The sequence below is a fragment of the Dendrobates tinctorius genome, unplaced genomic scaffold (assembly GCF_039654945.1).
Source record: "Dendrobates tinctorius isolate UK_male_01 unplaced genomic scaffold, ASM3965494v1 ptg000254l, whole genome shotgun sequence".
NCBI classification, from domain to species: Eukaryota; Metazoa; Chordata; class Amphibia; order Anura; family Dendrobatidae; genus Dendrobates; species Dendrobates tinctorius.
Genome location: NW_027361921.1, coordinates 316,831 through 343,696, shown reverse-complemented (window position 1 = coordinate 343,696; position 26,866 = coordinate 316,831). Strand labels below are relative to the sequence as shown.

At 44.5% G+C, this 26,866-nt stretch overlaps 1 protein-coding gene across 5 annotated transcripts in view; it reads left to right on the top strand.

Moving 5' to 3' along the window:
- The window catches only part of CALCRL (calcitonin receptor like receptor), a 325,809-nt gene that overhangs the window by 161,474 nt on the left and 137,469 nt on the right, over positions 1–26,866 (top strand). For all 5 annotated transcript variants that reach the window (XM_073558079.1, XM_073558078.1, XM_073558081.1 and 2 more), the window contains exons 4-6: positions 3,161–3,271; positions 4,374–4,486; positions 18,889–18,980. In XM_073558079.1, the coding sequence (XP_073414180.1) occupies positions 3,161–3,271; positions 4,374–4,486; positions 18,889–18,980 (316 nt within the window). The remainder of the gene's footprint in view (positions 1–3,160; positions 3,272–4,373; positions 4,487–18,888; positions 18,981–26,866) is intronic.

Genomic DNA, 26,866 nt, shown 5'->3' with positions numbered 1-26,866 from the left:
ATCTAGATGTGTGGTGAGAACTTTGAACCCCCAAGGGCTTCACAGAAGTTTATAACATACAGCCGTACAATTAAAAAATCATATTTTTTCCACAAAAATGATCTTTTCACCCTCAATTCTTATTTTTCCAAGGGTAACAGGACTCTAAAAGTTATTGTGCAATTTGTCCTGAGTACGCTGATACCCCACATGTGGGGATAAACCACTATTTGGGCGCATGGCAGAGCTCAGAAGGGAAGCAGCGCCATTTGACGTTTTTGGCTGGAATTGAGATCTGACACCATGTCGCGTTTGGAAAGCCCCTGATGTACCAAAACAGTGGAAACCCCCACAAATGACACCATTTTGGAAACTAGACCCCAAAGGAACTTATCTAGATGTGTGGTGAGCACTTTGACCCCTCCAGTGCTTCACAGAAGTTTATAACGCCCGGGCGTGAAAATAAAAAATTCTTATTTTTTCCACAAACATGATCTTTTAGTCACCAATTTTTTTATTTTCCCAAGGGTACCAGGAGAAATTGGACCCCAAAAGTTGTTGTCCAATTTGTCCTGAGTACGCTGATACCCCATATGTGGGAGAAAACTACTGTATGGGCACATGTCGGGGCTCGGAAGGGAAGTAGTGACGTTTTGGAATGCAGACTTTGATGGAATGGTCTGCGGGTGTCATGTTGCCTTTGGAGAGCCCCTAATGTACCTAAACAGTGGAAACCCCCCACACCATGTCGCGTTTGGAGAGCCCCTGTGTGCCTAAGCATTAGAGCTCCCCCACAAGTGACCCCATTTTGGAAACTAGACCCCCTAAGGAACTTATCTAGATGTGTGGTGAGCACTTTGAACCCCCAAGGGCTTCACAGAAGTTTATAATGCTCGGGCATGAAAATAAAAAAATCCTATTTTTTCCACAAACATGATCAATTAGTCCCCAATTTTTTTATTTTCCCAAGGGTAACAGGAGAAATTGAACCCCAAAAGTTGTTGTCCAATTTGTCCTGAGTACGCTGACACCCCATATGTGGGAGAAAACTACTGTATGGGCACACGTCGGGGCTCGGAAGGAAAGTAGTGACGTTTTGGCATGCAGACTTTGATGGAATGGTCTGCGGGTGTCATGTGCGTTTGGAGAGCCCTTGATGTACCTAAACTATTGAAACTCCCCACAAGTGACCCCATTTTGCAAAAAAGACCCCCCACGGAACTTATCTAGATGTGTGGTGAGCACTTTGAACCCCCAAGTGCTTCGCAGAAGTTTATAACGCCCGGGCGTGAAAATAAAAAAATCATTTTTTTCCACAAAAATGATATTTTTGCCCCCAATTTTTTATTTTCCTAAGGGTAACAGGAGAAATTGGACACCAAAAGTTGTTTTGCAATTTGTCCTGAGTAGGCTGATACCCTACATGTGGGGGTAAAACACTGTTTCGGCGCATGGCAGAGCTTGGAAGGGAAGGAGCACCATTTGATTTTTTCAACGCAGAACTGGCTGGAATTGAGATCAGACGCCATGTTGCATCTGGAGACTACCTGATGTGCCCAAACAGTGGAAACCCCCCAATTATAACTCCAACCCTAACCCCAACACACCCCTAACCCTAACCCAATTCTAACTCCAACCCTAACGCCAACACACCCCTAACCCTAATCTCAGCCCTAACCCTAACCCTAATGGGAAAATGGAAATAAATACATTTTCTTTTAATTTTATTATTTTTCCCTAACTAAGGGGGTGATAACGGGGGTTTGATTTACTATTTATGGCGATTTTTATATTTGGCAGCTGTCACACGCTAAAAAAGACGCTTTTTATTGTAAAAATAGTTTTTGCATCACCACATATTGAGAGCTATAATTTTTCCGTATTTTGACTCACCGAGTCATGTGAGGTCTTATTTTTTGCGGGACGAGTTGACGTTTTTATTGGTACCATTTTCGGGCACGTGACATTTTTTGATCGCTTTTTATTCCGATTTTTGGGACGCAGAATGAACAAAAACCAGCGTTTCATGAATTTCTTTGGGGGGGTGCGTTTATACTGTTCCGCGTGCGGTAAAATTGATAAAGCGGTTTTATTCTTCGGGTCAGTACGGTTACAGCGATACCTCATTTAGGTCGTTTTTTATGTTTTGTCGGTTTTATGCAATGAAAACTATTTTATATAAAAAATAATTATTTTTGCATCGCTTTATTCTGCGAGCTATAAATGTTTTATTTTTTCGCTGATGATGCTGTGTTGCGGCTCGTTTTTTGCGGGACAAGATGACGTTTTCAGCGGTACCATCGATATTTATATGCGTCTTTTTGATCGCGCGTTATTGCACTTTTTGTTTGGCGGTATGATAATAAATCATCATTTTTTGCTTCGTTTTTTATTTTTATTTTTTAAGGGGTTAACTAATGGGACAGTTTTATAGGGCAGGTCGTTACGGACGCGGCGATACCTAATGTGTGTACTTTTATTGTTTTGTTTTTTTCTTTTTATTTCCAAAAAATGAATTTATTGGGGGAATTTTTTTTTTTTTTCTAATTTATTTGGCGATTTTTTTTAAAAATTATTTTAACACTTTTTTTTTTTTTTTTTTTAACTTTATTACATAGTCCCAGGTGGGACATCACTGTTCTGTGACAGATCGCAGATGGTGAGACCTCAGGGCGAAACCGCAGGATAATCTGCAGATAAACAGCAGGTCTTTTGACCTGCGGATTTACATGCGGATTTTACAAAATCCGTGCGGCCAAATCCGCACCCCATTCCGCAGCGTGTGCACGTACCCGAAGTGTATCTGCTATTGGCTCTTGATGTGTATAAGATTTGTGTTACTCCATCAATCTACAACTGTGAAAATGATCCTTAGTGGATCGAAACACATAGCTGTTTCTAGTGCCCCCCAGCGCATCCTTTGCTGGAGAGGAGAAAGCCGACATGCTGTTATTTTAAATTTTCTTCAATAAAGCAAGTTTTTTAGTAGCTGGAACGATCCCTTTTTTTTCCTTCAATCACTGACTTCTATCCCTCATTCCCCCTTCTATAATAAATTAGTTCTTTATTTTAAATCTTTGTGTTTTAGTTATTGTTCACACTCTGTAACATGGTGCATACTGTGTAATGATGGTGCATACTGTGTAATGTAACTTTACTTACTGCCTTTTCTTCTGCTTAGGTCCGTTTTGTAATAGGACGTGGGATGGTTGGTTATGTTGGGGGGATGCTACTGCAGGAGACGTATCTGAGCAGCACTGCCCGGATTATTTTCAGGACTTTGATCCTTCCGGTAAGTTCTAGGTAATATATATTTTGTCCTAAATACCAAGGTGTGCTGCAGATAATTTTAATATCATCTGTCAGCGTGTTACTATGCATACATATTTGTGTATATTGTATATACTCCTTTAAGAAAAAAATGTGGATTTTGGATAAAAAAATATTCTTTTTTGCAATTGTCCACATACTGTATAACAAATATATAAGGCACTACTGGTGCCATACAGACAGTCGTATGCACAGAAATCATAGAGCACTATTGTAAAAATAAGAATGGGCCAAAAGTGGGAAAAAGAAGGCGAAAGGAACTAGAACTGTATTCCTCCACCAGAGTTAAATGGAATCCGTCAGCATGTTTTGCTACATCATGTGAGAGCAGCATAATGTAGGAAAAAGACCCTGATTTCAACGATGTGTCACTTAGGTTACCGGGTGCAGCAGTTGTGACACAATCAGAGTTCTTAGATGTAGCATGTAGCAGAGCTCAGAAAGCTGACACCACGAACACCAGGCTCTGTATGTACATTGTCTATTCACAGGAGGGGGCTTGGTCGGGCTAGCAGTCCCCTGAGACCTAGTCCCATCGGTGATAATCAGCTACTGATAAAACCTTCATTGTAAGCAAACATGACACAGCCTGATAAGTGATACTTCTCTGGAATCTGTGTTTTGACCCCTATCTCATGCTGTCCTCAGATTACAAAGAAAAAAAAGTGCTAACAGATTCCCTTTAAAAAGTATATTGTACATCTATAGGCTTTGAGATCTGCCTAGTAGTGAGTGGAAGAAAATATAAATCTATAATTTCACTCATTGGTGTGAGGGAAAGCAACACGAGCAGTTCATTGCCGGACCTCTTTTTCTTATGGAGCCCATATAGGTGTGTTCCTAGCATTTATTGCTCTTATGAGATATTAGTGATTAGTTATAAACCGTACCTTGTTGGTAGTAGCAGACACACACTTCACTCCACACTATGGTGAAATGTTACCTGCACTGAATCATACAGAATCAAGTTTTAGATTCCCAAGGATGGGAAGGAACAATATTTTTTCTCTAATGGATTTTTTAATACTATTTTATGACTAATTGATTTTTTTTTATACTTTAAGAGAAAGTTACAAAACATTGCGGTACAAGTGGATACTGGTTCAGGCATCCAGACAGTAACAGGACATGGACAAATTATACACAGTGTAACGCCTTCACAAGAGAAAGAGTAAAGGTAGGAATTGCTTAAGGAAAACTATCCCTTGTTTATGTTAAAGGAGCCATTACTATATACACTGGACACTAGAGGTGCAGTGTTTGACCTACACATAATATTTATTCAGGTACCAACGGTACCAAGAAATCAATAAATTATTATTTATTTTGTATAGCGCCATTAATTCCATGGTGCTGTACATGAGAAGGGGGGTTATATACAAAGTTATAAATATCGTTAACAGTAAACAAGTTTCCATAACAAATTTACAATGACAGACTGTGTTGTGAGTTCATTTTCCCCTTCACTACTGAGGCCCGAGGAACTCCCTCTTCTGGTGAAGAAAGGTAGTGAGCCTGATTGTCAAACACCTGGGGCTGATGATGATGACTGGCTGAGTGGAGTTAATGACTGGATATAAGGCTACCGACGCCCTTCTGGCTTGCGGGTGATTTCTCTGTGGACTTCTAGGAAACCTGATTCCTGCTCATCTAAAGCTAAGATTTCTGCTTTGCCTTTTTGCATTAGTGTTTTGTTTTCCTTGCTTTTCTGGATTCTGCCATTCCCTGCTGGGGTGAGCTGAATCTCCTTTTGCCTGTTGCTCTGTCTTCAGAATATTCCTTAGTACTGACATAGCTTTTTTGAAGCCTAGCGTCTTCAGAGCCTTTTTTACTGTCAGTTTGTTGGCTCTTATTTTCATAGGGTTTTTCACGGATTGCAGACAGCAGCCTTCCTGTCCTTTCCTATCTAAGCTAGCGTGGGCCCCTTCTTTGCTCAGTCTATCTTTCTGTCTGTGTTTTGTTCTTTCTTCTTGCTTCACCGTCATTATATGTGGGGGGCTGCCTTTTGCTTTGGGGTCTGCTCTGGGGCAGTTTAGATTTCCCTTTCTGTCTTTAGGCTATGTAGTCCTCCGGCTGTGATCGAGGGGCCTAGGGCATCGTAGGAGCCCCCCACGGCTACTGCTAGTTGTGTTGATAGGTTCAGGGGTCTGCAATCCGATAGCTGCCAACTTCTCTGGTTTTCTGGACTTAGCTAGCATTTCTATTTTTGCCTCCTACGGTGACTCAATCATAACAAGACTGGTACAGAGGGGAGAGGACCCTGTCCTTGCGGACTTAGATTCTACAGGATAGCGGGGAAAAGACAGAAGGTCATGGGTACAGCAGCTCTGGTGGTGATGAGGCGGCAGCTCAGACGGTGGTGAGGCGGCAGAATGGTTATTGCAGGCTGTAAGCTTTCCTGAAAAGATGGGTTTTCAGGTTTCCGTTTGAAGGATCCGAGGGTGGTGGATAATCGGACATGTTGAGGCATGGTATTCCAGAGGATAGGGGATATTCGGGAGAAATCTTGGAGGCGGTTGTGTGAGGAACGAATAAATGTGGAGAAGAGTAGGAGGTCTTGGGAGGATCGAAAAGTACGTGAGGGAAGATATTGGGAGATTAGTTCAGAGATATAGCGAGGGGAAAGGTTGTGGATGGCTTTGTAGGTCAGTGTTAGTAGTTTGAACTGGATTCGTTGGGGAATTGGGAGCCAATGGAGGGATTTGCAGAGGGGAGAGGCAGGGGAGTAGCGAGGAGAGAGGTGGATTAGTCGGACAGCAGAATTGAGGACAGACTGGAGTGGTGCAAGAGAGCTAGCAGGGAGGCCACAGAGGAGAGTGTTGCAGTAGTCAAGGCGGGAGATGATGAGGGCATGTACAAGAGTTTTAGTAGATTGAGGACTGAGGAAGGGACGGATTCTGGAAATATTTTTGAGTTGGAGGCGACAGTTGGTGGCAAGAGATTCGACATGCGGTTTGAAGGACAGGGCAGAGTCAAGAGTTACTCCAAGGCAGCGGATTTCAGGTGCGGGAGAGAGCATGATGCCATTTACCATAATAGATAGATCGGGTAGGGAAGATACGTGAGATGGAGGAAAGATAATGAGTTCAGTTTTGTCTACGTTGAGTTTCAGGAAGCGAGAGGTGAAAAAGGAGGATATGGCTGATAGACACTCTGGGATTCTGGACAGCAGAGTGGTGGCATATGGGCCAGAGAGGTAGATCTGAGTGTCATCTGCATACAGGTGGTACTGGAAGCCATGGGACTTTATGAGTTGTCCTAGGCCAAGAGTATAGATGTAAAAAAGTAGGGGCCCCAGGACAGAGCCTTGGGGGACTCCAACAGGCAGGAGGCGAGATGAGGAGGTAGTGTGGGAGTGGGAAACGCTGAATGTGCAGTCAGAAAGGTATGAGGAAATCCAGGACAGGGCGAGGTCTTTTATGCCAAGGGAAGAAAGAATCTGTAGCAGTAGGCAGTGGTCAATTGTGTCAAAGGCAGAGGACAGGTCAAGAAGGAGGAGGATGGAGAACTGTCTGTTAGCTTTGGCTGTGAGTTAGTCATTAGTAATTTTGGTCAGGTCAGTTTCAGTGGAGTGATGGGGGCGGAAGCCAGATTGCAGGAGGGAGTTAGATGAGAGGTGGGAGGAAAGTTTAGCATGGACATGCTGTTCAAGGAGTTTGGAAGCAAACGGGAGCAGTGATATGGGGCGATAGCTGGGCAGAGCAGTTGGGTCAAGGTTTGATTTCTTGAGGATGGGTGTTATGGTGGCATGTTTGAAGGCAAAGGGGAAGGTACCAGAAGTTAGGGATAGGTTGAAGAGATGGGTGAGGGCTGGAATGATCATGTTAGTGAGGTTGGGAAGCAGGTGGGAAGGGATGGGGTCAAGTGCACAGGTGGTGAGGCATGATTTGTAAAGGAGATGAGTAAGCTCTCCTTCAGTGATGTTGGAGAGGGAGGTTATTAGGGAAGGGCAGAGGTCTGGTATGTGGAGCGGTTGGGGTGGTGGAGCTGTAAAAGATTGCCTTGTGTGGTCAATCTTGTTTTTGAAGTAGGTGGCAAAGTCCTCAGCAGAGATGAGGGGAGTTGGAGGTGGCAGTGGGTGGCGGAGGAGAGAGTTGAATGTGCTGAACAGTTGTTGTGGGATAGTGAAATAGGTCTGTTTAGTCGAGGTGAGGGCTGATTTAAAGGCAAGTGTAGCTTGTTTGAAAGCAGTGAAGTCTTCTGGCAGGCGTGTTTTCTTCCAACGCCGCTCCGCGACCTTGGATGCTTGTCGAAGTTTTTTGGTGAGGTTGTTGTGTCAGAGTTGCCTATTGTATTGTCGCACTATGCCATGCATAAGAGGGGCGACTGAGTCTATGGCTGATGTGAGGGTGGCATTGTAGAAAGCGGTGGCACTGTCCGTGTTGTGGAGTGAAGATGTGGAGGACAGAGGTAGAAGAGTCTGAGAGTCTGTGAATATCTAGGTGTGCGAGGTTTCTGCGAGGATGTGCTAGTGGCTGGACGTGGGGGGCAGGTGAGAAGGACAAGGATGAGAAGGTGAGTAGATGGTGGTCAGATAGGGGGAAGGGAGAGGTTGTGAGATTAGGTAGGGAACAGTGGCGGGTGAAGATGAGGTCTAATGTATGTCCATCTGTGTGGGCGGCTGTGGAGGACCACTGAGTAAGTCCAAAGGATGAGGTAAGTGACAGGAGTTTGGAGGCTGCTGGCTGAGGGGTGTCAATGGGGATGTTGAAGTCCCCCATGATGATGGTGGGGATGTCAGCAGAGAGAAAGTCGAGGAGCCAAGTGGAAAATTGGTCGATGAAGGTAGTGGCTGAGCCCGGTGGTCGGTATATGACAGCCATTTGGAGATTAGAGGGAGAGTAGATATGGACAGAGTGAACCTCGAAAGAAGGGAGGATAAGGGAGGGTGGCGGTTGGATAGGGTTGAAGGAGCAGTTTTTAGAAATGAGGAAACCCACTCCTCCACCATGTCTGTTGCCAGGGTGAGGAGTGTGGGTAAAGTGGAGGCCCCCATAACTCAGTGCGGCCGGGGAGGCCGTGTCATGGGGTGTCAGCCAGGTCTCAGTGAGGGTCAGGAAGGAAAGGTTGTGGGAGGTAAAGAGATCGTGGATCATGTGGAGCTTGTTGCAGATGGAGCGAGCATTTCAAAGTGCTCGAGAAAGAGTGTGCGGGAGGGAGGGGGTCAGTGGCACGGGTTTTAAGTGTGAGGGATTGCGGTAGTTTCTCTTAGTGTAAGAAAGATAGGGGTGAGGATTAGTGGGATGTATGAGGTGGGGGGGCCAGGATTGGGGGATATGTCACCAGCAGTGAGAAGAAGCAGAGAAAGGGAAAGCAGGTGGGTGAAGGAGAGTGATCGTCTTGTATTGTATGTTAGTAGGAGAGGTCTGAGGTTAACGAGTATGTCTGCAGAAAAAGCGAGGTGGGGGGTGAGAGAGAGGTAGAGATAGTTATTTGGTTCGAGGGTGCAGGGGTTTGAGGATAGCGAAGGAGAGTGAAGATTAGTGGAGCAAACACGGTGATGGCAAATGTGAGCATGGTTAAAGAGGAGGGTAAAAAAAAAAAAGCAATTAAAGGAAGAAAGCAGTGGTTAGTTTTACCGTCTGACCGATTTCTGGTAATATTTCTGATGTAACACTTTAAAGATGTTACACTTCAAATGATGTTACATCTGACCAAGGTCATATCTGACCTGCTCTCTTCAACTTATACCATTCAGATGTCCATGAAATGAAGCCAGGTGAGTGAGGGAGGAGGAGAAGGGCGCTGGAGGACGGTTCACAGGGGGCAAGTAACAGATTGCAGTTAATAGGAAATTTGCCTAGCTTCAAAGCTGAAGAAAGAGGTAGGACAGGATAAATGTAAATAAATACATAGAAAATACACACACGTGTATATATATACAGTGCCTACAAGTAGTATTCAACCCCCTGCAGATTTAGCAGGTTTACACATTCGGAATTAACTTGGCATTGTGACACTTGGACTGTAGATCAGCCTGGAAGTGTGAAATGCACTGCAGCAAAAAATAATGTTATTTCTTTGTTTAATTTTTTTTTAAATTGTGAAAAGTTTATTCAGAGGGTCATTTATTATTCAACCCCTCAAACCACCAGAATTCTGTTTGGTTCCCCTAAAGTATTAAGAAGTATTTCAGGCACAAAGAACAATGAGCTTCACATGTTTGGATTAATTATATCTTTTTCCAGCCTTTTCTGACTATTTAAGACCCTCCCCAAACTTGTGAACAGCACTCATACATGGTCAATATAGGAAAGACAAAGGAGCATTCCAAGGCCATCAGAGACAAGATCGTGGAGGGTCACAAGGCTGGCAAGGGGTACAAAACCCTTTCCAAGGAGTTGGGCCTACCTGTCTCCACTGTTGGGAGCATCATCCGGAAGTGGAAGGCTTATGGAACTACTGTTAGCCTTCCACGGCCTGGACAGCCTTTGAAAGTTTCCTCCCGTGCCGAGGCCAGGCTTGTCCGAAGAGTCAAGGCTAACCCAAGGACAACAAGGAAGGAGCTCTGGGAAGATCTCATGGCAGTGGGGACATTGGTTTCAGTCAATACCATAAGTAACGTACTCCACCGCAATGGTCTCCGTTCCAGATGAGCCCGTAAGGTACCTTTACTTTCAAAGCGTCATGTCAAGGCTCGTCTACAGTTTGCTCATGATCACTTGGAGGACTCTGAGACAGATTGGTTCAAAGTTCTCTGGTCTGATGAGACCAAGATCGAGATCTTTGGTGCCAACCACACACGTGACGTTTGGAGACTGGATGGCACTGTATACGACCCCAAGAATACCATCCCTACAGTCAAGCATGGTGGTGGCAGCATCATGCTGTGGGGCTGTTTCTCAGCCAAGGGGCCTTGCCATCTGGTCCGCATCCATGGGAAGATGGATAGCACGGCCTACCTGGAGATTTTGGCCAAGAACCTCCGCTCCTCCATCAAGGATCTTAAAATGGGTCGTCATTTCATCTTCCAACAAGACAACGACCCAAAGCACACAGCCAAGAAAACCAAGGCCTGGTTCAAGAGGCAAAAAATCAAGGTGTTGGAGTGGCCTAGTCAGTCTCCTGACCTTAACCGAATTGAAAACTTGTGGAAGGAGCTCAAGATTAAAGTCCACATGAGACACCCAAAGAACCTAGATAACTTGGAGAAGATCTGCATGGAGGAGTGGGCCAAGATAACTCCAGAGACCTGTGCCGGCCTGATCAGGTCTTATAAAAGACGATTATTAGCTGTAATTGCAAACAAGGGTTATTCCACAAAATATTAAACCTAGGGGTTGAATAATAATTGACCCACATTTGTATGTTTAAAATTTATTAAAATTTAACTGAGCAACATAACTTTTTGGTTTGTAAGATTTATGCATCTGTTAATAAATCCTGCTCTTGTGTGAAGTTTGAAGGCTCTAACTTATTTGCATCTTATCAAACCTGCAGGGGGTTGAATACTACTTGTAGGCACTGTATACAGTTGTGCTCAAACGTTTACATACCCCGGCAGAATTTTTGCTTTCTTGGCCTTTTTTCAGAAAATATGAATGATAACACTAAAACTTTTTCCTGTAGACTGTGAGCCCTCGTGGGCAGGGTCCTCTCTCCTTTTGTACTTTTGTGTGCCTTGTATTGCTCATGTTTATTGTACTTGTCTTTGTATGCCCCTTTTTCACATGTAAAGCGTCATGGAATAAATTAAGCTTTAAAAATGAATAATAATAATCATGATAATGTTTTCTGAACTCATGGTTAGTAGTTGCATGAAGGCTGAAGCCATTTATTGTCAAACTACTGTGTTTTCTTTTTTTTAAATCATAATGACAACTCAAAACATCCAAATGACCCTGATCAAAAGTTCACATACCCTGGTGATTTGGGCTTGATAACATGCACAGAATGGGTTTGAATGACTACAAAAGGTAACAACCTCACCTGTGACCTGTTTCCTTGTAACCAGTGTGTGCATAAAAGCTGAGTGAGTTTCTGGGATCCAGACAGACTCTTGCATCTTTCATCCAACCACTGACATTTCTGAATTGTGAGTCATGGGGAAAGCAAAGAATTGTCAATGGATCTAGGAGAAAAGGTAGTTGAACTGTATAAAACAGGAAAGGGATACAAAAAGATATCCAAGGAATTGATAATGCCAGTCAGCAGCATTCAAACTGTGATTAACAAATGGAAAATCAAGGGTGTTGTAAAAACAAAAGCTTGGTCAGGTAGACCAACAAAAATTTCAGCCACAGCTGCCTTTAAAATTGTTCAGGATGCAAAATAAAACTCACAAATAACATCAGCCGAAATACTGGACTCTCTGAAAACTAGCTGTGTGGATGTTTCAAGATGCACAATAAGGAGGCACTTGAAGAAAAATGGGCTGCATGGTCAAGTCGCCAGAAGAAAACCATTACTGCGCAAGTGCCACAAAGTATCTTGCCTACAATACGCAAAACAGCACAGAGACCAGCCTCAAAACTTCTGGAACAAGGTAATTTGGAATAATGAGACCAAAATTGAACTTTTTGTGTTGTGAATTCATTTTCTGGCCTACCTCTGGTTACTAGTGAATGTAGTGGAGCTGGTTATATTGACAGAGGGGTCACGAGTTCTCTTTTCGGGTTCCCTCTGGTGGTTACAGGAAATAATGGAGCTGATCTAATTAACAGAGGCCTGCCGCCTGATAATGAGGAGGACGACTGGACATCTGGAGTTTCTGATTGGATTTAAGACAGCCGACTCCCTTTATCCCTGCTGGTGATTTTTTCCTGCCTCCTGAGGTCTTAGTTTCCAGCTTAGTCCCTGCATCCTCAAGATAAGTGTTCTTTTGCTATTGTTCACATTTGATTTGGTTTTGTCTATTTCGGTTTTGTGTGGTCAGCCAGCCCCTGTTGGGGCTGTGCTGAATTTCCATCCTTATGTTACGGTTTGTGCCAGTTTGTTTTTGTCCCTTATTAGATTGGCCTCTCTTTGCTCTGTTTTCAGAATATACCAGAGTGCTGATATAGTGGGTGAAGTCTAGTGACTTCAGGGTTTTTTCTATCAGACGTGTTGGGCATTTTTTGCAGGGTTTTTTGCATGATTGCAGACAGTGTCTTTCCTGTCCTGTCTACTTAGTTTGGGCCCCATCGTTTGCTCAGCCTATTTTCCTATCTGCATTTGTGTTTTCATCTTGTCTCACCGACAATATATGTTTGGGTGCTGTCTATTCTTTTGGGGTCTGCTCTGGGGCAGTTTAGATTTCCCCATTCTTGCTTTAGGCTTATTTAGTTCTCCGGCTGTGTCGAGGCGTCTAGAATCATCGTAGATACTCTACGGCTACTGCTAGTTGTGTGGATAGGATCAGGGGTCTGCAATCCGCTTAGTTACCAACCTCTCTGGTTTTCTGTGGCTTAGCTTGGTCTTGCTTTCCTCCTCGGTGACCCAATCATAACAGAATCACCAGCCTAAACCGCAGATTCTAGGGTACTCAAAAGCAGGAGAGAATTGTAAAAAAAAAAAAGTGTCAGAATTTTTTTTTATGTATATATTTTTCCTTCTGTGGCCATAGGAGTTTTTTTTTTCTTTTAATGGAGATTAAGCAATTGTCTGATCGTGTTGAGCAGCTCGCTGCTGAAGTGTGGGGAATTTCCGCCTATCTCACTCAATCACCTGCTGTTGAACCAAAAATCCCTACTCCTGATGTGTTTTCTGGGTATCGGTCTAGATTTTTGAATTTTAATAATAATTGTAAACTATTTCTTGCCTTGAAGCCTAACTCCTCGGGGAGCTCTGTTCAGCAGGTTAAAATTGTCATCTCCTTGCTGCGCGGCGATCCCCAGGATTGGGCTTTTTCTCTGACACCTGGAAATCCTATTCTGACTAATGTGGATGCATTTTTTCAAGCCTTCGGGTTGTTGTATGATGAACCTAATGCTATTGATCAAGCTGAGAAAACCCTATTGGCATTGAACCAGGGTCAGGATTCTTCAGAGTTATACTGTCAAAAATTCTGAAAGTGGACGGTCATTACTACATGGAATAACGGTGCCTTAGCAGCTCTCTTTCGGAAGAGTTTATCAGAAACCGTAAAAGATGTTATGGTGGGATTTCTTGTTCCCTCTGGTCTTGATGTTTCTATGTCATTAGCCATTCAAGTTGATCGGCGTTTATGTGAACGTAAAACTACACGAGAGGCGTTGCCGCCTTTTGAACAAACGCCTGAACCCATGCAATGTGATAGGGTTTTGTCTAGGGTGCAACCTCAGGAGTTTAGAAGGCGTAATAACCTGTGTTTTTTCTGTGGAGACGCCTCTCATACTATTTCTGTCTGCCCTAAACGAGAGAAAAGTTTTGCGCACACATTTGCTGTGGGCAGTGTACAACCTAAGTTCCTTATCTACATTTTCCGCTAAGGCTTTTGTGGATTCAGGAGCAGCTTTGAATCTGATGGATTTGGACTTTGCTAAACGTTGTGGTTTTCCCATGATACCCCTGCGGACTCCTATGCTACTCCTTTGGCGGAGAATAAACACCAGTTTTGGACCCAAGTGATAATGCGGGTCGCCCCGGACCACCAACAAAATTGTAAAATTTTGGTGCTGCACAATTTGCATGATTCTAGTGTTCTGGGTTTTCCCTGGTTGCAGACTCATAATCCTGTTTTGGATTGGAAATCTGTGTCTGTGGTGAGTTGGGGTTGTCAGTGTGTTCTTAATGACACTCCTGTTTTCTCCACCTCTCCCCAGTCTCATGATACATGATATTCCTGATTATTTGGCTGATTTTTCTGATGTATTTAGTGAGAGTAAGTCTGCGTCTTTGCCTCCTCATAGGAGTTATGACTGTGCAATTCAGTTAATAACCGGGTGTAAATTTCCCAAGGGTCGGCTTTTCAACTTATCGGTACCCGAACATGATGCTATGCGATCTTATATTAAGGAGTCGTTGGAGAAGGGTCATATTAGACCATCCTCTTCGCCCTTAGGTGCTGTTTTTTTTTTCGTGGCCAAGAAAGATCGTTCATTAAGGCCTTGTATTGACTATCGTTCCCTTAACAAAATCACTGTTAAATATCAGTACCCGTTACCCCTGATTTCTGATTAATTTTCCAGAGTTAAAAGTGCCTGCTGGTTTACCAAGCTTGACCTCAGGGGGGCGTATAATCTTATTCGCATCAAGCACGGGGATGAATGGAAGACGGCGTTTAATACTCCGGAGGGACATTTTGAGTACCTGGTGATGCCTTTTGGGCTCACTAATGCCCCTTCTGTCTTCCAATCCTTTATGAACGATATTTTCCGGGACTTTGTGGATACGTTTTTGATCATTTATCTGGATAATATTTTGATCTTTTCCAGTGATTGGGATTCTCATGTGGAACATGTCCGGACTGTGTTCCGGATTTTGAGGGAAAATTCCCTGTATGTTAAGGGATCAAAATGCCTCTTTGGTGTACAGAAGATTTCATTTTTGGGATTTATTTTGTCTCCGCGGCTATTGAAATGGACCCGGCCAAGGTACAGGCCATTTATGATTGGGTTCAGCCCACTTCTTTGAAGGCTCTCCAGAAGTTTTTGGGTTTTGCTAATTTCTATCGTAAATTTATAGGTAATTTTTCTGGTGTTGTCAAACCACTGACTGATCTGACCAAAAAGGGCGCTGATGTGGTGAATTGGTCTCCTGAGGCAGTCTCGGCATTTCAGGAGCTTAAGTGGAGATTCACTTCTGCTCCAGTTCTACGGCAACCTGATGTCTCACTTCCATTTCAGGTGGAGGTAGATGCTTCTGAGATTGGTGCAGGAGCTGTTTTGTTCCAAAAAGATCCGGTGACTTCTAAAATGAATCCCTGTGCTTTCTTTTCTCGAAAATTCTCCCCATCTGAACGTAACTATGACGTGGGGAATCGGGAATTGTTGGCCATTAAATGGGCATTTGAAGAGTGGAGACATTGGTTGGAGGGAGCTAGACATCAAGTTGTAGTCCTCACCGACCACAAGAATTTGATTTATCTTGAATCAGCCAAATGCTTGAATCCTAGACAGGCTAGGTGGGCCTTGTTTTTCACGCGTTTTAATTTTGTGGTCTTTTTTTCCGGGCACTAAGAATGTTAAGGCGGACTCCCTTTCTAGGAGTTTCTTTGCTGATTCTCTTATTGTGACCGAGCCTACTGCCATTCTAGGTGAGGGGGTAGTTCTTTCCGCCATCTCGCCCAATTTGAGACATGCCCTGGAGGAATTTCAGGAGGACAAACCTGAGCCTTGCCCTATGGGAAAATTGTATGTTCCTAACCAGTGGAGGAAGAGAGTAATGTCTGAAATTCATTGCTCCGCGTTGGCTGGTCATCCAGGTATTTTTGGTACCAGAGATTTGGTGAGTCGGTCTTTTTGGTGGCCTGCCTTATCTCATGATGTCAGGAATTTTGTGCAGTCCTGTGGGACTTGTTCTCGGTCTAAACCCTGTTCTCGTTCTAGTGGGTTGTTGATGCCCCTGCCGGCGCCCAAGAGGCCATATCTCAATGGATTTTATTTCTGATCTTCCTGTCTCTCAGAGAATGACTGTTATCTGGGTGATTTGTGATAGATTTTCTAAGATGATCCATCTTCTACCACTCCCAAAGTTGCCATCTTCTTCAGAGTTGGTGCCCATGTTTTTACAACCGGTGGTTCTGCTGCATGGGATTCCTGAGAACATTGTGTCGGATAGAGGAGTCCAGTTTGTTTCCAGATTTTGGAGAACTTTTTGTTCCAATCTGGGAATTCAGTTATCTTTCTCCTCTGCGTTTCATCCTCAGACCAATGGGCAGACTGAGAGAACAAACCAGACTTTGGAGTCCTATTTGAAATGTTTTATATCTGCTGATCAGGATGACTGGGTCTCATTTTTTCCATTGGCCGAATTCGCGCTAAACAACAGAGCTAGTTCTGCCACTTTGATGTCGCCCTTTTTCTGTAACATTGGGTTTCATCCTCGATTTTCTTCAGGGCAGGTGGAACCTTCGACCTGCCCAAGTGTGGACACTGTGGTAGAGAGAATGCAGCAGATTTGGGACCAAGTGGAGGATAAGTTGTCCCTCTCTCAGGAAAAAGCCCAACGGTTTTCCAACTGACATAGAACCATTGGTCCCCGGTTTAAAGTGTGTGATATGGTTTGGTTGTCGTCAAAGAATATTCCTATGAAGGTTGCGTCTCCAAAGTTCAAGCCAAGATTTATTGGACCTTATAAGATTTTGGAGATTCTTAGTCCTGTTTCTTTTCGATTGGTGCTTCCAGTTACGTTTAAGATCCATAACGTGTTTCATAAATCTCTGTTGAAAACGTTTGTGGAGCCAGTAGTTCCTATGGCGGCACCTCCAGACCCTGTATTGGTTAAAGGCAATGTGGAATATGAGGAACGAGAAAATATTGAATTCTCGTTTGGCTAAACAGAGACTCCAGTACTTGATCAAATGGAAGGGTTATGGCCAGGAGGATAATTCTTGGGTCTCTGCTTCTGATATTCATACCGATAGATTGGTTTGTGCTTTTCACCGGGCCCATCCTGATCAGCCTGGTGGCGTGGATGAGGGTTCGGTGACCCATCCTCAAGGGTCAAGGGGGTGGTACTGTTGTGAATTCACTTTCTGGCCTACCTCTGGATACTAGTGAAGGTAGTGGAGCTGGTTATATTGATAGAGGGGTCGCGAGTTCTCTTTCCGGGCTCCCTCTGATGGTTACAAGAGCTAATGGAGCTGATCTAATTAACAGAGGTCTGCCACCTGATAATGAGTAGGACGATTGGCCATCTGGAGTTTCTGATTGGATTTAAGACAGCCGACTCCCTCTATCCCTGCTGGTGATTTTTTCCTGCCTCCTGAGGTCTTAGTTTCCAGCTCAGTCCCTGCATGCTCAAGATAAGTGTTCTTTTGCTATTGTTCACATTTGATTTGGTTTTGTCTATTTCGGTTTTGTGTGGTCAGCCAGCCCCTGTTGGGGCTGTGCTGAATTTCCATCCTTATGTTATGGTTTGTGCCAGTTTGTTTTTGTCCCTTATTAGATTGGCCTCTCTTTGCTCTGTTTTCAGAATATACCAGAGTGCTTATATAGTGGGCGAAGTCTAGTGACCAGTGTTTTTTCTATCAGACATGTTGGGCATTTTTTGCAGGGTTTTTTGCGTGATTGCAGACAGTGTCTTTCCTTTCCTGTCCTGTCTAGTTAGTTTGGGCCCCATTGTTTGCTCAGCCTATTTTCCTACCTGCGTTTGTGTTTTCATCTTGTCTCACCGACAATATATGTTTGGGGGCTATCTATTCCTTTGGGATCTGCTGTGGGGCAGTTTAGATTTCCCCTTTCTTGCTTTAGGCTTATTTAGTTCTCCGTCTGTGTCGAGGCGTCTAGAATCATCGTAGGTACGCTCCACAGCTACTGCCAGTTGTGTGGATAGGATCAGGGGTCTGCAATCCGCTTAGTTACCAACCTCTCTGGTTTTCTGTGGCTTAGCTTGGTCTTGCTTTCCTCCACGGTGACCCAATTATAACATTTTAGGCTACAACCATAAACGTTATATTTGGAGAGAGGTCAACAAGGCCTATGATGAAAGGAACACCATTCCTACTGTAAAGCATAGAGGTGGATCGCTGATGTTTTGTGGATGTGTGAGCTGTAAAGGCCCAGAAAACTTGGTCAGATTTGAAGGAAAGATGAATGCAGCACATTATCAGCAAATACTGGAGGCAAATTTGCAATCATCAGCCCAGAAGCTGCGCACAGGACATACTTGAACGTTCCATCATGACAACAAGGCCAAGTCAACCTATCATTGGCTACAGCAGAACAAAGTGAAGGTTCTGGAGTGGTCATCTCAGTCTCCTGACCTCAATATCATTGAGCCACTCTGGGGAGATCTCAAGCGCGCAGTTCTTTCTAGACAGCCCAGGAATTTACAGGAACTGGAGGCTGTTTGCCAAGACAAGTGAGCAGCTTTACTATCTGAGAAAATAAAGAACCTTATTCATAACTACCACAAAAGACTTCAAGCTGTCATTAGTGTTAGAGGGGGCAATACATGGTATTAAGAAATGGGGCATGTGAACTTTTGATCAGGGTCATTTGGATGTTTTGGGTTGTCATTATGATTTAGAAAGAGAAAACACAGTAGTTTGACAATAAATGGGCTTCACCCAACCACTGACCATGAGTGGAGAAAAAGTTTTGGTGTTATCATTCATATTCTCTGAGAGAGGCCAATAAAGCAAAAATTCTGCTGGGGTATGTAAACTTTTAAGCACAACTGTAAGTTGGGACCCACCAACCATCTAATATATATGACAGACTCCCAGGCCTCCCCCTATAGCAGATGTTGGGGAGATGAGGATTTGGCAGTTGTATTTCATGTTTTTATCTATGGGGAAATAGCCGCTACTAACAGAACGGGTTGTGCTGTATGGAGCAGTGCAAACAGTAGAGGCCACAATGAGAACCGTGTCCCCTTACTTCAAATAACTGATCAGCGGGTGATCAGCAGGCGAACATTGAGGGCCTATCCTAATAAAGGCTCTCATCGTGAAGAATAAGAGAACTCCGTCACATGATGATTCCATATTCTTATAGAAATATTTGTCTTTTGCAGACGGCCCTTAATCTGTTCTACTTGACCATTATTGGGCACGGATTGTCGGTGGGTTCACTCCTGATATCTTTAGGAATCTTCTTTTACTTCAAGTAAGTGATTCTATGTGATTAAAGATAATATAATGTATTTATTAGTCAACCTAAATTACTTGGTTCTTAATAATTCTTCTGGTCTAAACTTTCTAGACACCTTTTGGTTTCCGTTTGGGCCACACCTATGTTTTTGGTTATTGTGGTCTAAGACCCTGTTGAAATCAATGCAACATTGTTTTACGACAGATATACAGTTGAAACCAGAAGTTTACATACACTATATAAAGACACATATGCATGTTTTTTCTCAATATCTGACATGAAATCAGAATAAACCTTTCCTGTTTTAGGTCAATTAGAATTACCATAATTATTAATATTTGTCAAATGCCAGAATCATGAGAGAGAGAATGTTTTAAGGCATTTTTATTCCTTACTGCAAAGTCAACAGTTTACATACACTAAGATTGAATCCAGAAATGAGAAAAAATAGTGGATGGCACTCATCCGTAAAATTAATCTTTTATTTCCACAATTAAAACATTTTCGTCGGGAGAATGGGAGCGGGAGTGCTGGAGACGACGGCCGTTTCGCGCTGTGGTAGTGCTTCTACAGGTCACACAGGTGAGTGGAACTGACGTAGCCAATTAAAGACAAACGCCAGAAAAACCACTCCCCCGACACATAACAGAAATGCAGCAGAAACACAAGTTAAAAACAAATTCACAATATATACATCAAGCAATGCATGTTACATAAATAGGCTTTCATAGAAAAACTGACATGTCAATTCTCTCATTTATGCCAGAGGATTCCTGCACCCGTGTGCACATAATCCATCTGGCCTCTCTCCTCAATAGGAGTTTATGCAGGTCTCCTCCCTGTGGGGGCAAAACCACCCTTTCAGTCCAGCAAAAGATAGAACACTTGGATCTCCCCCATGCATCTCTCTGACATGTCTAATTAAATGCGGTACCCCTTTCCTCGTGCTGATGGAATTATAATGCTTCCTGAACTTTACATAAAGGGGACGTATAGTCTTTCCAATATAAAAAGCTTTACAAGAGCAAAAACAGTATATACTACATGAGTGGTTTTACATGTGATGAAATCACTAACAACGTGGAGTATAGCTCCAATCTGTAACGTGCGGCCAATCACATGATAGCAACAAAAGGGACATTGACCACACTTAAAATTGCCTTTAGGGACATAAGATTTCAACCAATTATCCTGTTCCTTCACCATCCATTTTCTTACTACCATATCTCCTATACTGCTTCTGCGTCGATTTGAAATAATAGGGCCCCTCGATACCACATCCGCAATATCATTATCACGTTGCAAAAATTTGCCAATTTTTACGAATAGCTGACCGTATAATCCCATCCATTGGCCCAAATTTAATACAAAAAACAAACTTTTTGCCATGCCCATGTTCCCTGGATGTCCCATGTTTCCCAATTGGGACACGAGTGGCTCTCTCCATAGCTACATCCAGAAGTTTATTAGGATAGCCTCTTTGGCGGAATCAATTACCGTATTTTTCGCTTTATAAGGCGCACCTAATTATTAGACGCACCCCCAAATTTGTTGAAGAAAAAGAGAATTTTTTTATATGTTAAATGGGGGTCTGTCTTATAATGCCAGTGTCCGTCTTACAAATCATATATATCCTTCATCCTGGTATCTGTTAAACCCCCATCCTGGCACATGGACCCCTTGTGGTGTCACATGGCCCCCCTGTGCTGCTGCTACACTGGCACATTGCCCCCTTGTGCTGCTACACTGGCACATTGCCCCCTGTGCTGCTGGTACATTGCCCCACTGTGCTGCTGGCATGCACATGGCTCCCCCATCCCATCCTGGATATGCCCCCCTGTGCTGCTGGCACACACATGACCCCCCCACCCCATGCTGGATATGCCCCCCTGTGCTGCTGGCACGCATATGGCCCCCCATCCCTTCCTGGATATGCCCCCCTGTACTGCTGGCACGCACATGGCCCCCATATAAAGTCCTGGATATGCCCCCCTGTGCTGCTGGCACGCATATGGCCCCCCCATCCCATCCTGGATATGCCCCCCTGTGCTGCTGGCACGCACATGGTCCCGATATCACATCCTGGATATGCCCCCTTGTGCTACTGGCACACACATGGCCCCCACATGCCATTCTGGATGTGCCCCCCTGTGTTGCTGGCATGCATATGGCCCCCCATCCTATCTTGGATATGCCCCCCTCTGCTGCTGGCATGCACATTGCCCTCCATCCTATCCTGCATATGCCCCCCTGTGCTGCTGGCATGCACATGGCCCCCACATCACATCCTGGATATGCTCCCCTGTGCTGCTGGCACGCACATGGCCCCCATCCCATCCTGGATTTGCCCCCCCCTGCTGCTGGCACGCACATGGCCCCCCTATCCCATCCTGGATATGCCCCCTGTGCTGCTAGCATTCACATGGCCCCCACATCACATCCTGGATATGCTCCCCTGTGCTGCTGGCACACACATGCCCCCCCATCCCATATTGGATATGCCCCCCTGTGCTGCTGGCATGCACATGGCCCCCCATCCCATCCTGGATATACCCCCCTGTGCTGCTGGCACACACATGCCCCCCCATCCCATCCTGGATATGCCCCCCTGTGCTGCTGGCACGCACATGGTCCCCCCATCCCATCCTGGATTTGCCCCCTGTGCTGCTGGCACGCACATGGCCCCCCCATCCCATCCTGGATATGCCCCCTTGTGCTGCTGGCACGCACATGCCCCCCATCCCATCCTAGATATGCCCCCCTGTGCTGTTGGCATGCACATGGCCCCCACATCACATCCTGGCTATGCCCCCCTGTGCTGCTGGCACGCACATGATAAAATGACAAACAGTTAGCTCACCTTCCGATGATGGCTGCGTGCTACCAGCTCCCCCATGGCTCTTCCTGTGTCTGTGCTGACATCCAGGAGCTGCTCATACAGGCATTTCATTGTAGCTGCAGGACCTTCCATCACATGACCGCAGTGCTGCACACTGGGAGTCACGTGACCGCAGGTCCTATTGGCACAGACACAGGAAGAGCCAGGGGAGCACGGAGCCATCATCAGAAGGTGACTATAGTGGCGGGGCAGTGGGGGGAGAGTGCAGGCACATGCAATATGCGCTGCTCCCCTGTCCACCAACTCAGTGCGGCTTCAGCACCGAGGTGATGGACAGCGGGTGCAGTGAATATTACATGAGCCTAATGAGTGGGAGCACTGACCACCCGCTGTCTCTGCAGCCCACAGCCAGGCCACCCCAGCCCCCTGACACCACTCCAGAGCTGCCCCCCCCCTTCTCTACAGCACACATTCGAATTATAAGACGCACCCCCCACTTTCCCCCAAAATTTGGGGGAACAAAAGTGCGTCTTATAATCCGAAAAATACGGTACATATATTACATAGCTCTCCAGTCTGTTGTTCAAAACCCTCTGAGGTATTGTTAATCCTTCTTAACCTGACCAACTGGCTATATGGTAAAGAACGTTTAACGTGAAATGGATGATAGCTATCAAAATGCAGTACCGAGTTGGTCGAGGACGGTTTACGGAAACCTTAGTACAAATGTCACCATCTACAATATTAATCTGGACGTCCAAGTAGTCCAGTGACAAACCACCAAAATTAGATGTGAACGACATATTCATGGAATTAGACACATTAAGATGTTCAACAAAATTATTGACGGACTCACAGGTCCCATCCCACACCATGAATATGTCGTCCACATAGCGAACATATAATTTGATATGCCTCAAATATTCATTCTTCATGCTATAGATGTAGGTCTCTTCAAAAAGGGACAAAAATAGATTGACAAGAGCGCATTCTACCAGAGTCCCCATCGCAGTCCCCATGCACTGAAGGAACCACGTATCCATGAATCTAAATGCATTATGCCTCAAGACAAATTCTACCCCCTCACAGACAAAATCCACAAAAATCTCACTTTTGTCAGTTGAACGCAACATTTTCCTGATTGCCTCCACTCCCATGTCCTGAGGAATCTTTGTATACAGGCTCTCCACGTCCATCGACACCAAAGAAAAATCTGGATGCCATGTAATTTCCCCTAATACCCTCAAAAAATTGTTGGTGTCCTTAATATATGATGGAATATCACCTAGTAATAGACGCAAGAGCCAATCCATATACTGTGAAAGGGGCTCCGTGAGGGATCCGATTTCTGAAACGATGGGTCGGCTTGCGGGGCGGTCAGGGACTTGTGGATTTTGGGAATATAATACCAGTGGGGGCGACGTGGGAACTACGGTAGCAGCCTCTCTGCCCTTTTTTTGGACAAAATACCTAACTCTTCATATCTACGCAAAAAAGTCCACAATTCACTTTTAAACTTTACGGTGGGATCCTGTGACAACTTCAGATATGTAACCTTGTCCGCCAACTGCCTTTGCGCCTCCATAGGATACTGCGTTTTTGATAGCAAAGCAACATTACCGTCCTTATTGGCGTTTCTCACTACAACATCAGACCAACCTCTAATTTCAGATAAGGCGCATTTCTCTGCAGATGTCAAATTTGATGGTGAAGTCGGGTAAATTAGGGCTTCCACGTCCTTGAGCATCTGGGTCTTAAATAAATCGATCACATTACCCGGGGAAACCTGAGGTACAAATGTTGAAGATACACCCCCTGTAAAAGGTCTACACGACGCTATATTGGTGCCTTCATCTAAGCTGCAATCCCCTTGCGTGGTAGTAAGATCACACAGAAGACTAGCATCTGCCCTTATGTCTGCTAGAGAGTCAGTGCCAGCCAGAAATCCCAAAGGTCCCACCTGGCACGGGTTCTCCCCTTCCAAAATGGCTATATCTGTCTCTTTGGACACAAAGGACTTGTGTACGGTAATTGAATTTTTCTGATTGCCTTAAACAAGTCCACTTTAAAGTCCACAAAATTAAATGCCTCTGGGATATAAAAACCTAATCCCCTTGAGAGAACAGATAAGTGCGGTATATCCAAAATGTGGTCAGTAAGATTAATCACCGTGCTACCAATAGAATCAACTAATGTCGCTGCTCCACAAAATGTGCTTCCTCTTTCGTTGCCATCCTGCGTTTTCTCCTCTTTCCCGCCTGCGTGTTCTCCTTCTAAAGGGGGTGCAGGAGATAAATCCATCACACTTGAAAGGACACAGTCTGCAGGTCTTGAAGACGCTGGGGAATCCTCATATGCACTAGAGTCAGACTCTGTCGTAAGGTAGTCATTTATTTTCCTTTTGGCGCTATATCTTTTATTTCTCTTGGATTGCTGGAATCTATCAGATTTTCCACCACTAAAATCATTTTTTATTTTATTCCAAGAGAAAATGCGCCCCGAATCATAACCCCTCTTATCCCGAATAAATATGTCTCTTTTCGTTTGTTTAACATTGGCTTGGATGGGAATTAACTTGTTATCCATTTTTTTATTCAGAGATATCCATTGCCTATCTGACAGCCTGGATTTAACTTCTTTTGTTTTTTGTATTTCCTTTTCAAGCTGTTCATAGTTCCTCATGTTAAATTTAAGCACCAGGCTCAGAAAATCTACTGAATATTTCAAAAATATTTTTTCCCATTTCGCAATAAACGGGGTCATCTCTAAAGTGCGATGTGTCCATAAAAACTCTCAGTCCTCGAGGGACCCTGCCAGCATCCACATATGATTTAAGAGAATTGTTTGTCCAAAAAAGTTTAATTTCTCGCTCAACCAAATTAAACAATTTGGATTCCAAAGCCTTTATACTCAGAGACTGCATAATGTCATGGTACTCAATAGCAAAGGAAATCAGAACAACACCGTATTTTCTGAGGTACAAATCTCCAAGATTCAACACTTGCGTGCTGGATAAACAGATGCAACGATCCAAATCCACTTCAAAAGAACATAGCCCGCACTGCAAGAAATCTAGATCCTCCACACAGGTGCATGCAACTTACAGGTATTCACCCATTAGCGGCTCACAATCCGGGTGCCTCGCCAACAAGACGAACGATCAGAATCCAGAAATGAGAAAAAATAGTGGATGGCGCTCACTGGTAAAATTCATCTTTTATTTCCACAATTAAAATATTTTCGTCGGGAGAATGGGAGCGGGAGTGCTGGAGACGACGGCCGTTTCGCGCTGTGGTAGCGCTTCTACGGGTCACACAGGTGAGTGGAACTGGCATAGCCAATTAAAGACAAATGCCAGAAAAACCACTCCCCCGACACATAACAGAAATGCAGCAAAAACACAAGTTAAAAACAAATTCACAATATATACATCAAGCAATGCATGTTACATAAATAGGCTTTCATACAAAAACGGACATGTCAATCCTCTTATTTAGGCCAGAGGATTCCTGCGCCCGTGTGCACATAATCCATCTGGCCTCTCTCCTCAATAGGAGTTTATGCAAGTCCCCTCCCTGTGGGGGCAAAACCACCCTTTCAAGTCCAGCAAAAGATAGAACACTTGGATCTCCCCCATGCATCTCTCTGACATGTCTAATTAAACGCGGTACCCCTTTCCCCGTGCTGATGGAATTATAATGCTCCCTGAACCTTACATAAAGGGGATGTATAGTTACAAATTCGAGCTATACTCCACATTGTTTGTGATTTCATCACATGTAAAACCACTCATGTAGTATATACTGTTTTTGCTCTTGTAAAGCTTTTTATATTGGAAAGACCCCGGAAGTATTTTGCTGTGTTCCGGGGTCTAGTTAACCGGCGCATGCGCAGTCAGGCTTTTCGGCTTTGCCCGCAGTTGGGCAAAGCATACTGCGCGTGCGCGAGCCAAGAATGCTTAGCGCACGCACAAAAAATGGCGGACACCTACACATATTCATGAAAAAACTGCCGGACGGCAGCCAAGGATGAGGATGCGCAAAGATCAGAAACAACGCCCATCGGACCGGACCGACTTCATTTAAATTGCCCGCCAAAAGTAGGTGACAGATTCCCTTTAACTCTTCATTGAGGAACTGTAGTAATAGAGCTGAGCTGCACAGGTGGTTCAGAGGCAGAAATGGCAGAGTGGTATAACAGATTTGACTCCACAATATAGCCTACAAAAACCCTGATCATAAAGCTGGATCACTTACCGGGCATCTTACTGTAGTTTTGATAAAACTACATTATCTGCTTTCCCAGAAGAATAACACATTTAAATAAGCAATGTAGCAGAGCTAGGTTTTCTGCAGTGTAATGTTACAGACACAGTACAGTAAAAAAAAAATGGCAACGTTGACTCAACAATGTAACAGGACTGAGTGAAGCTAGCACTGTGGATGCCAACTACTAAATATTCAGGCACTGTCCTGTGATGTAGCGGAGCTGAGTTAGCATCAGAGTCTATTATTGCAGAGTTATCACAGCAGAACAGCACAGTCCAGCTGCCTGAGCCAGCCTATGTACCCTCAGAAAGTGGTGTGGTGACAGGGCTGAGTGGAACTTGCACTGTGGATGCCAACTATCTAAATATTTGGGCACTGTCCTGTGATGTAGCGGAGCCGAGTTTGCAGCAGACACTACTATTGCAGAATTATCACAGCAGAACAGCACAGTCCGGCTGCCGGAGCCAGCCTATGTGGCCTCTTGGTGTGGTAACACAGTGTGCCAAAAAGCAGAGGGGGCTAGTAGAAAGGAGGGGAATGCAGTGCCCACCACTGGAGCCAGGATAGGGATATATTGTAAAAGCTTGAAAGCATGAAGCAGTTTTTTAAATGTACAAGAAAAGTCCTCAAGTACATGGGTCGCCCTCCCAGGGCTGTGGGGTACTCTGTACCGGGCTGGTGTCAGCGGGATGTGTCACAGCAGCAGCGGCCCGGTCCGTGGCCCTGGGCGCCCAAGTAATAGGGGGGATTGAATGGCGGAAATACAATAGATTAGATGAATAGTTCGTGACGCC